Source organism: Lycorma delicatula, chromosome 5 (genome assembly GCF_047948215.1).
Source record: "Lycorma delicatula isolate Av1 chromosome 5, ASM4794821v1, whole genome shotgun sequence".
In the NCBI taxonomy this organism is placed as follows: domain Eukaryota; kingdom Metazoa; phylum Arthropoda; class Insecta; order Hemiptera; family Fulgoridae; genus Lycorma; species Lycorma delicatula.
Window position 1 is genome coordinate 170973483 of NC_134459.1, and position 12288 is coordinate 170985770.

General features: G+C 28.2%; 2 protein-coding genes across 5 annotated transcripts in view; one reads left to right on the top strand and one right to left on the bottom strand.

Moving 5' to 3' along the window:
- Epp (Ecdysteroid phosphate phosphatase) overlaps positions 1–9655 on the bottom strand; it is a 71766-nt gene extending 62111 nt beyond the window's left edge. For both annotated transcript variants that reach the window (XM_075367529.1, XM_075367528.1), the window contains exons 1-3: positions 9522–9655; positions 8420–8660; positions 1096–1291 (exon numbers count right to left, since the gene is read on the bottom strand). In XM_075367529.1, coding sequence (XP_075223644.1) covers positions 1096–1291; positions 8420–8660; positions 9522–9628 — 544 coding nt within the window. In that variant the 5' untranslated portion in view covers positions 9629–9655. The remainder of the gene's footprint in view (positions 1–1095; positions 1292–8419; positions 8661–9521) is intronic.
- The window catches only part of Polr2H (DNA-directed RNA polymerases I, II, and III subunit Rpb8), a 657278-nt gene continuing 652749 nt past the window's right edge, over positions 7760–12288 (top strand). For 2 of the 3 annotated variants that reach the window (XM_075367531.1, XM_075367533.1), the window contains exon 1: positions 9778–9930. In XM_075367531.1, the coding sequence (XP_075223646.1) occupies positions 9858–9930 (73 nt within the window). In that variant the 5' untranslated portion in view covers positions 9778–9857. Of the gene's footprint in view, positions 7774–9777; positions 9931–12288 lie in introns of those variants that run through there. The other variant, XM_075367532.1, reaches the window with a different exon arrangement.

The window sequence follows — 12288 nt, forward strand, 5'->3', positions numbered from 1 at the left end:
TTTTTTTCTTTTGACTATCTCTTTTAAGTTGTGAGTTATGTGCGACCATAAATTACATTTCAATCACCTTTCATATATAATAATTACTAAGAATGTAATAATTAGATTGTAATTAATTACTATGAATATATTAATTACTCAGAATGTACCATTATATCTGGACGGTACATACAATTCTAAAATCATTCAATTCTATTTGAATATTTCTAAAAAAAAAAAAATGCAAAGTATGTTAATTCATTATATACATTCATTTATACATCTATCAAAACAATTTACTACATAGATGTACAACAATTAATTACCTTAGATACATTACTGTAGATAATACATAGATATACAGTAATTAACTTTGTACTGTATTGCAAGGACAAGTTAAAAAATAATGTTATTAATAGTTGTAATTTTTTTTAAATATATTTTTATTGAAAAAATTTATATATTTAAATAAGGTAAAACCTTGAAATAATTTTTAAACTAGTCAGTCACCCTCTCTGTTGATGCAGTTGTAGATGGGAAATCAATCCCAAAACAATACTCTGCCAGTAAAACGTGTGGATGTTTTCTGAGAAACCATATTTACATTTCACGCTTGACGACAATGTCTGATTGAAATCTCAACCCTCTTCATCCCTTTTCATCAATGAAAATTAATGGAAATCTGTTTCAGGGAGGTAGGTAAATTTATCCTGAAGAAGTTCGTGGTTTCAGCCTTCTAAATGATTCATTCATCCATGTATGACCCATATTTTGTCAGAAGTTCACACAACAGCAATTCTTTGCGAGACCTTCAATTTTCCTTGCAATTTTCATGCGAGACCTTCAGTCTGAACAATTCTCTTAAACTTCTTGAGATTGATTAGATAATCATTAACTGCAGCATTACAAGGATTGAAATTCAACAGTAGGTCCCAAAATAGAGTTAACCATAATTTTTTAAGGACCGCGAAGATAATTTTTTATAAGTACTAGCGAAGATAATTCTAGAGCCTAATTGTAAGCAAGATAATATCAAAATAAAATAACAGAAATTAAATTAGACATTACTTTATTCCTAAATTAATTTACAGATACTAATTAAAAAAAAAAGCTTACCAGAATTTGACACTTCTTTAACATACTGCATAGCTATTCTCTTAAGTATATCAGCATGACGTTCAGCCACAAAAAAACCCATAAAATTCTGAGACATATATGTTTCTAACTTTAAATTTTCTAATTTATCAATTCTCATTTGTTCTAAAATTTGTTTCAGGGTTCTAACCAGTTGAGGAGCAGCACTATCCGGTGCCTAAAAAAAAATAATTAAATTTTACTACTGCACTTACAAACTGGAAAAAAACAAACTATAACAGTCAACACATAAATTATTGTTACATTTAAGGTTTTAAAATCAATAAAAGCATGTTGAGAACACCTCCCAATGTTTTCTATGAATGCACTTCTATTATTACAAAGCAGGTTTTCCGGGTTAACAATAGTTGACTGAATGTCCCCTTTGTTCACCTAGTTGTACCTGAACAACTACTATACCATCCATCCAGATTAGTTCACACACAGTTTCCTGCTTTAAAGACATATATCAAGACTGCAATTACTTCACTTTCATCCAGGTAAATATGTTATAAATACATAGGAATAAGTGTTACAAATAAATATTACAACTTAAATTTTAAGAAATTAATAACTTATATGTGCAACAGAATATTACAAATACAATTTTTTGATGAAAATGATTCATCATGAAAAAAGAAATAAACACAAACGAAATTACATCACTATTTTCTGGGATGCACTTCCTCCAATGATTCAGACCTAATGGAATCAGAAGTTAATAAATATCTAAATCTGTCAAAAACATTAAAATTTATTTCCCATACATCATAAAAAATAATTTGTAAGCAGGCAATAAAAATCTAATAAATTCAGCTCCACCAGTCACTAATAAAATGTAATTGCTACAATAGAATAAAATTCAATTTCTCTTTAAAAAGTTTATCTCTGTTTATATTTTCTGGAGAAAGTATTAAAAAAAAACTATTCATTCTGAAGAGCAAAGAACTAATATGGAAAACAATTAAACTGTAGTTTTAGATAAATATCTAAAAAAACTATATCTTTAATAACTTAAAAAAATATTTTCATTTGCTTGTAACCATCTTAAGTGACTGGTCCTGCTATTAGGTTTCACCCTCACATCAACTGATGTTACTGCTGTCAGTTTTTAGGTACTCAAATGCCATTACGAAAAGTAACATTAAAGCAAGAAGGATTGAGATAATATTCTGTCTTTCTCTTAACAGACTAAATTGTTTTTAAAAAACACCAACTCATTAACATAATCACATATTCTTACTGTATACCCGAATTATAATTTCATCATTCCTGCAAAATAAAAACAAATCATTTCTTATCTTATACTAATGGTTTCTAATATTAGAATTTATTTTTCTTACATTTTGTGAATAACTCATAATAACATAACCAAATTTAGAACTCAATTTCCAGGATATACAATACTTAAAATAATTCTTTGTTTATAATTTTGCATAAAAGGTCTGTAAATATTTTATAGCGGTTCAAGCAGCTTATTTGAAAACATTTAGTCGCAGTAGTAGCAGCAGCAGGCAACCGGTAAGCGTTCCATAATAAAGAGGTCTTGGGTTAGAATTTCATTTTTTTTAACTTTTATTTTTTCTTACTTATACGAGGTCTGTAAATAAAGAAATGAGACTAATTTTTTTGGCAACCAAAGTGACAACACTGTAAAATTATTAGTAAACATATGGTTATATGAACAACTGATTTGTATTAGGTATTAGTATTTTTAGTCTATTGTTGCCATATGAGATGTAAGCAAACTTTCCGTGAAATGAGTTTTTGTTGTGCGTTACAAAAATGAATGATCCTAATTATAAGCAACGTTGTGCAATCAAGTTTTTTATTAAACTCGGTGAAAATTGTATTGAAACCTTTTCAACACTAAAAAGGGCATATAGAGATGATGCTCTGTCATAAGCCCAAGTTTTTAGGTGGTTTAAACCATTTTCAGATGGCCAGGAATCAGTTGCAGGTGATCCACACTCTGCAAGACAATTAACATCAAAAAGTAACGACAATGTTGATAGAATCAGAGACTTGATACGGTACAACTGACGATTAACTATCAGAATGATTGCAGAACAACTGAATTTAAACCAAACCACAGTCCATGAAATTTTGACAAACAAATTGGACATGAGAAAGGTCTGTGCAAAATTGATATCAAAAAACCTCACTATTGAATAGAAAAACAACAGGGTGGAAATGTGCAAATGTGCTGCAATTTTCTAGGGTGAATTGAAACTGAACCAGATTTTCCCTAAAAAATATTATTACTGGTGATGAATCTTGGATACTTGAGTATGACTCAGAAAAAAAACACCAGAGCAAGGAGTGGCAAACTTCAAACTCACCACAACCGAATAAAACAAAAATGGACAAATCAAACATCAAAACCATTTGTTTCTTCAATAGTAAGTAATGCATTGGCCATAAGTAGTTTTTGCCCACAGAACAGACTATAAATCAATATGTTTACTGAGAAATTCTTGAAAGACTGGAGAAAAGAGTTGCCCGCGTGAGACCAGCCATCAAAGACAACTGGATGCTGCATCATTACAAAGCACCTTGTCACACTGCGCTCTCAATTAATAAGTTTTTGGCAAAGAAAAACATTCTGTAGTTCCTCAACCACCTTATTCACCTGACTTGAGTCCCTGCGACTTTTTCCTGTTACCGACTTTAAAAAAACACCTCAAAGGACAGCATTTTTTAACAGTAGAAAACATTTAAAAAAATGTAATTTTGTAATGACCATCTGAAGGATACTCCAGTTTCTGAGTTCCAACACTCCTATGAAGAGTGGGAAAACTGTTTGATCTGTTGCGTGCCTTCCCAAGGGAACTATTTCGAAGGTGATAGAGTACATGTATAATTGGATTGTAAATAAAAAGTTTTTCTGAACCAGTCTCATTACTTTATTTGCAAACCTCGTATATCATTTATTTTTTCAACACATCCTACACACCTAACACACCATATAACACATTTTTCATACAAATTAAGATTCTTAGGATAGCTTACACCTATTTTTAATGCATAAAAGATTCGTTCACATCCTAATATGCATGTTTAAACATTACTGCACTAATTTTGTCATATGAGAAAATCAATAGGCCTACAGTATTTCATAAGATTTTAAGTAGTGTGAATGATATAAAGTCAAGAAGATTAACTAAACCTTCTATCACTAGTTCTCGCAGTCTGGTTAATGACATGTCACCAGTTATGTTATTAGATCTGATTTGTCTTTTAATTTTTGCCCATACTAACTCCATGGGATTTAATTTACACATATAAGGGGGGATTAAAATTACAGAATGATCATGTGGGGACCAGTCATTTATCAACCTTGTATTCTTTCGTTTTTGGCGGCAATTGTGGTACCAACTGAAATAGGTCAAATTTCCTCAGTTTCTCATCACAATGAACCCCATTTTGACTCAAGTAGGTGATCATTATCCTTTTAAAGATGACTTAACTGGCACTTTATTTATTTTCTTTACATGGTACTGTGTTAATGATAACACTTCCTTGTTCTAAATTTGGGATTACTTTCTTTTTTATGCACATCTCTAAAACTGCAGCATTCATTTACCCATGGTAATCACCACCTGCTTGAAATATTAATTCTGCACCTTTAAAAAAATCCCTCAGAAGATTTGATGTGAACGATGACTAGTCTGTTGAGCACATTGGTAATTTTAAGTATTCAAAAGACATTTTTACTTTGCCAACATTTTTGAAAATTTAAATTGGTATCAGCCCAAGTTTCATCTAAAAAATATATTTTTCTCTGTTTCATTCTAACTTCTCTAATTTTCTGTAACTGTGTATATCTTAAATTAATTATGTTTTATCTTTCCACCAACACCTTACGTTTCGAATCACCGGTCTTCAGTTTAAAGCCCACTTTGGTTAAAATTTTCTGCAGAGTATTCTTTTCCATTTTAATTCAATTTGCTATTTTTAAGACTAAAAGTTTTGAAATTGTTGGGACAACTTTTTGTCAGACATAAAAATCTTTGATTATATTTCTAATAACATCCCAACCCAATCAAAACTAACAATGTCTGCATTATGGTGATGAGGACAGTTCCTTTTTTCCCAGGGGTTGTTAGTGATTCACCTTTACTAGCACGATTTTTTTTTTTTATAGCAGTCACAGTTTTCACGACACTGTACAGTATTTTGCTGCTCATTCAGTTGCTTTAGTTAATGGAATCATCAGCCTGTTTAATCTTTTTCTCTTCCTTAGAACAATCTGACATGAACGATTAATTATCTTTCAGAGCTGAGAATTGTTATACCTCATTTTCAAAGATTCAATTTTTTTCTAACATAATCATTAAAACTTAAAATGTTCAGTAATTACAAAACAACGATTTAAAAACAATACTATCGGTACGTATGTCTAAAATTAACCATAAATACAAAGAGTGACAGGCAAAACACAATACTAGTAATGGAAATATTATAAATACACTGTACCTAAATTTGATTTTATAATGACTGACAGACTGATAAGCAGTTAGCACTGCGTTTAATTGACTAATAATTTTAGAACAAGAAGGAGCGTCTCATGCACATGCTCACTATGGCCTTTTCTCCATACCCTGTCTACAACATCCATGCCAGTTCTCATTGCGGCATACTACAAAATTGTGTGTTGATTTTATGTATGTTGTAAAAATGTGTTGATTTCAAATATTAGTTATTTAAAAAAATATTATTTAAAACCCACCAGCAGAATAATGTTTTTTTTTGAAAAAGTAAATATTTTAATTATTTAAATAAATTAATTGGAAGATTTTTTTAAATGGTCAGTAGTTTATTAAAAGAGAAAATGAAGTATAAGATTCTTTCTTGAATTGTGTTGTGCAAAGAAAAAATAATTTTGTTGCTTGGTTTAATATAAAAGAATACTGTTATTTCTTTAAGGAATAAATTATTATTATTATTGTTTTTTTTAAGAAATATTACACTTGGTAAATACACATAGAAATGTCAGAAGTTTTAGTTTATTGAATATCCATTAACAGGAATCATTTACCACAGCAAAAAAAATCTAATAGCCCATTTCTTATAACCTGAAAATTGGTTCTGACTTTCCAGTTATCCGAAGATACAGTACTATATTTTAGACAGGTTTATAAATATTTAGACAGGGATAATAAATACTTAACAATGACAAAAGGCTATTGAATCACTTCAAAGCAAAAAAAAAAAAGTTTGATCTTATTGTAACTGAAATCAATTGATCATTCCATGAAAATTTATCGGCTAATAAGATGCTCAAAATTTTTTTTATATTGCAGGCAACAGAATTGTGTTACAAGTAAATGGGAAACTGTCCATGAATTAGTAACGGTACATTTATCATAAAGTTAGATGTTATAATTCCACCAATGAATGATTTTTTTTTAAACTAATGTCCTAAGTATATTTCTTAATAAACGTTAAGTTAAATTTGTTTAAATAGAATCACGTGAAGATTGAATCTTGTATTATAAGGATCATCAAAATGTGTGTAGTTTTTTGCACAGTAATCACGCCAATTTGATTTAATTTATTTTTCTCTAATTACATTTGTTATTTAATAATATATAAATAAAAAATTTTAATTTCTAATACTTTTTTTATATAAATTAACAAGCTTCAATCATCTCAAAGTTTTTAAATTTATCTCATTATATAAAATTCATTTTATAAGTATTTTTCTAAAATCGATCATTTCAAGACCCATATCACCTCTGTGCTAATAATTCAACATGATCCACTCATGTTCAGAAAATAAAATAAAATGACACTCACCTTATTTTTCATGATTCCTACAAAAGTATTTTCTTGGTAACTTGCATCTTCAGTTGTAAATATTTTTTTGTAAAATATTTTGTATAAAATTACACAATAAACATAAAAATTAAAATATAAAATAATATTATAAGTTAAAAAAAAAAAAATTATTATATATATTATTATAAAGTTATTGCACTATTATGTGTGTAATTTATTTTTTATAAATATTGTCAATTAACAAATCAAAACTTAATAGTACAATAACTTTAAAACCAATAAATAACACGCAGAAAGTTGAAAATGTTTACTTAAAATATTCATACACCTATAACATTGTTGAAAATATAACTAAAGTTTATGATAATAATAAATTTAAACCTGAATATAAAACTAACAACCACATAATAAAAATTTAAAAAGCAATAATAATAACGCTGATTCATATAATTTATACAATTTATGTGGGGTTTATAAGATAAATGTAATGATTGCAAGGACATTTGTATAGGTAAAACCAATAGATCTTTTAAAGCCAGATTTTATGAACATTTTAGGCATTATAAGATTAAAAAATTGGGTTTCTCTAATGTTGCTGATCACCTCATTAATAATAAACATTCTATTTCAGATATTAATACTAATTTAGAAATATTGGAAATTAAAAAAGAAGATATAAAAAATAATAATAAAAATCTAGATATTTTGGAAAAGTATTACATATGTAATATAGACAGGGATTCAACTTTAACTTACAGACAGGATTTGAGGACACACTTATAAAAACTGCAATAGATAGCAGCACTTTCACAGATATTACATAAACATCTTATTTAATAGTACAGTATTATAGTATTGGCTGGCCATATACATGTAGTATGTTTTTATTTTACTTTATTTCTTTTCATTTTATTTTTAATTGACGTCATATATTTTATGTGTAATTTTAATATTTTTAACTTTTAATTTTAATTTTAATGTTTTATTTTATATTTTAATTTTGAATGTTTAATATGTAGTTTTATACAAAGTATTTTACAAAAAAATATTTACAACTGAAGATGCAGGTTACCATTAAAGTACTTTTGTAGGAATCATATGAAAAAATAAAGTGGGTGTCATTTTATTTTACTTTCTGTGCTTGGGTGGATCACGTTGAATCATACATATATTTAAGTTATAATTATTTAAATCATTTTTATACTGAGGGAGAAGGGAAACCAGATAACTTTGAAAAAACATATATGAAAGATAAGCAAGGCTGCTTATTATATAACTTCTTCACTCACATACTATAGTAATTATTTGCATAAAGTCATTCAATTGTCTGAATTTCAAAATTAAGCAAACCCTAATAGTACAACTAACTGGTGATACCAGTTATAATAATAACAATGTATAAAAGAAAAGGATTAAAAGTACAATTCAATATAATTTTGTGAAAGTAAGAATTAAACCTGTAGTCAAATTTGTTTTACATGACAAATATTTAAGGTGTAAAAAAATGACAAACCCAACTCACTTTAAAAAATGAAACAAGAGTAATGTGAGGGATAAAATTATGGGCACCATTCCAACCACATGCTGATTTTGACTTCTCCCAAAATATCTGTAGCTGATCAAGGAAGGGTCCTACTGGACAAGCATATAGAATATATTCACGAGGGCACACATCATCAATTGTCGGGTCATTGACATGAGCTAGTAACCAGTCTGATGCTAATTGTACTCCTCGGTTCCCGGTAGCAGCTAAAGCCTTCTCACTGAAAAATACAACACAAATTAGATTTAAATAAAACTTCTTACCAATAATAAAAGTATAATAAGTATTTTGAAAAAAAAAATTTTTAAAGGTACATATTTGAGATTAGTAGTCAATCAAATCAAATGGAAAAGTTATTAATTTTTTAAAATAGCACAATCACAATTTTGTAAAATTTCAAAGCAGAATTTTTTCAAAAATTGTAAAAGTTAATATGTTGACTGCTGTATGGAAGACAAAATTTTACAGATATCACAGTAAATTACATAAATTAATTTTTTAAAACCATTTATTAATTTTAAAACATAATTTCCATCAGTTTTAAAAACACTAACTGGATATTAACACAAATGAAATCTGTTTAATTTTTTTTTAATGGACCTTTAAGAAGTTCTAGTAATCCCAAGATTACTACACTACAGCACTCCTGCTAACATCCATCTCTGCTAACACATGGCAATAACACAGGCTATCTCAGGCAGTAAACGTAATTTGAGAAGTGTAATTAAACTTCATTCTGTCCCAATTTATGTTAACATTGATAGATTTATTTTACAAATATTAATAATTTTATTTGGAAAATAAAAATACATTGGTGTTTGTAAAATTTTGATCTCATATTATTTTATTGAAACTAAAATAATATTACGAAAAGTAAAAACCTAAAATCAGATAAACCTCGAAAATTTAAAAATACACTAATCGTCAAGAAAATACTAACAATCTTATAGAACAGAATATATTTCCTTGTTACATACCATAACCTATAATTTTAACATAAATACTTAAATCGAATAATAACGTAAATTTTTATTCCTACACATATTTACCAAATATAATTAAATCATACATAAAAACTTACGCTCTGTGTTTCTGAAAACCCATTTGCAAAAGAATCTGTAAAGGTGTAAAGTGTTGTTTAGAGATTCTTGTAGAGGCAGAATTTTTTCTTGGTGGTAGAGTCGCCATGTCTGTTTCTTTAAAATCTTGTTTCAATTCCTTGTCCTTTTCTAATAATTATTCAGTCATTTAAAGTACTCTTTCAAATTTGTAAAGCTGTATTTAAATGTTAGTATATACATCATAATTTAGAAACATTTACGTCACAACCTTTAACTTGTAACACCATAACTTGCAAACAGCTGATTGTTTTAATTTGATTCTGCAGATTAAGAAGTGCGCGTGTACTGTTTGAATTATGGCTGGTGTTCTTTTTGAAGATATTTTTAATGTTAAGGACATTGATCCGTCTGGAAAACAATTCGATCGAGGTGAGTTATTTTATATACATTAATTATCTCTATTGTTTTAAATGTTAATTAATGTATTGTAAATTTTATGTATGTAGTGTGAGTTTGAGGTTATGTAGGCTTCGGCTTCATATGAAGTAAAACGTACAATTACGTTTTTAAACCTATTTAATTTTTATTGCACTGTATTTGATTATTTTTTATTATTCTTTTCTGACTGTACAAAATGATGGGACTATTTGTTGGTTGATTTCACAATGTTAACAAAGTTCACTTGTTTTTGTTTTAGAACTTTGATTTTAGTAAAAATTAGTTTACTGATTATAACCCGAATAACGAGTTAAAAGAGCGTATTTCTATATTAATCTATTGTACATACATTTTTATATACTATCGAGAATATAATTTTAACTCGGATCGAGTATTAGGTATAGAGTTAAGGTATTTGTGGGAATGGCTAATTATTATGGAAAATTTGTTTCATTTTTCAAGAGTATTGCTATCATTGAATGAATTGATCAATAATTCAAATAGACTGAAAACGTGAATTAAACATTTAATTTAACATTAAAATTGCTTTAGATAGAATTTATGTGGCATTGTTATACTTTTTTTCTATAGCGTTTGCCACGTTTTGTTATACAATAAATTATCTTTTGAATTAATCAACTCTTTTTAAACAATCTGTGCAATTATTAACAGGTTATGGGCCCAGTATTTTGTTGATAACAGTGTTTTTGTTATTCTGACCAAAATTGTAAAAAGTATGTTTACTCAAAGGTTTGTGAAAGTTAGGTGCGTAGAGGTTACATTTATATCTGGCTGTGGTGCAAATAAATATTAAAGGTTAATCTCATTGCCAATAACAGTTATGGATAAAAAAGGAGAGCTTTTGAGAATTACCAAGTTACAAGATGCTGAAAATTGGAAATTATGGAAATTTCAGACAATAATTATGTTAAAAGCACATAACACATTTAACATGTGTACTAGTCTACTTCGTAAGTCTGAAGATCTTAACTAAGACAAACAAAGGGAACAATATGTTCAAAAGATAAATATGTTTTTGAATTAGCTGATAGTCGAGCACAAAGAATGATAATAACTACAATTTCGTAGCAAATTATGATACATTTAATGAATTGTAAAACTGCAAAAGAAATATGGGATATGGGATTGGTATCTGTACATGAAGAGAAATATGAAGCAAATTCCACATATTAGTAAATATGTGCAATTGCAATTTTAATTGCAGAGTTTAGTAAAAAATTCTACAAATAATATGCATACTCTTATCTCACAAATTTAAGATGTAGCTCATCGTTTGAAGGTTATGGAAGATAATGTAGATGAAAAGTCGATTATTTCAAAAATTCACCGACATTGCCGAAAAACTATAACCATTAATATAACGCATGGGAGTCAACCAGTAGCTCAGATCGTACATTGTCAAATTTAATTTCAAGATTAATAATAATTGAAGATTCAAGAGTCGATAATAATAAACAAGAAAATAGTGCCCTAACCGCAAAAGCATTTAAAGGAAAAGGCTTATCGAATTAACAAAAACAAAAATCTAGAAAACCTGGTAATTTTCATATTTGTAAAAAGCCAAGACATTGGTCACGTGACTGCTGGTTTAACAAAGATAATAAAAAGTATAGTAATAATAACAATACTAGCATTAACACTCCGGTGTCAGTAATGATATTAATGTACATGGTACAGGATTATTATACCAAACTTTAGCCACTGTTGTACATGTTAGTGAATATACAAATGATTGGTATCAAGATTCAGGAGCCACTATTCATGTGACTAAAAAAACTGGTTCATGACTAAAAGACTGGGTTATTAACTATCGTCCATTGGATCCAATTATTTGGGTTTGAGTTGGCGAAGGTATGTACATAAAAGTTGATGAAAAAGGTGACAATATTCATGCTTATAATGATGAAAAGTGGTGTGCTAATCATCATATGTACCAGATTTAAAATATAGCTTGTTTTCTACTGGAATGGCAATGAATAAAGGTCTCAAAGAATCATCAAATAAGTTTGTAAGGAAATTTGCAAAGAATGGATGCATCATTGTTATGAGTAAGAGAGTAAACAAACTTTTTATCATGCATTTTAAAATTTTAATACAGAGTGATTGTTCAAATGTAAACAAACATGAATCTAACATTAATGTTAATGCTTATGTCACTGATATGATGGATACTTGGCATCAAAGATTTGTACATCAAAATTATACTACTGTAAAGTCAATTCTCGATTGTTTTAATATAAAAACTGCAGATAAACAAGAAAAATTTTGCAATGCATGTGCCGTTTGAAAGGTTCATCGACTGCCTTTTGTAAAAATTGGACCTACTAC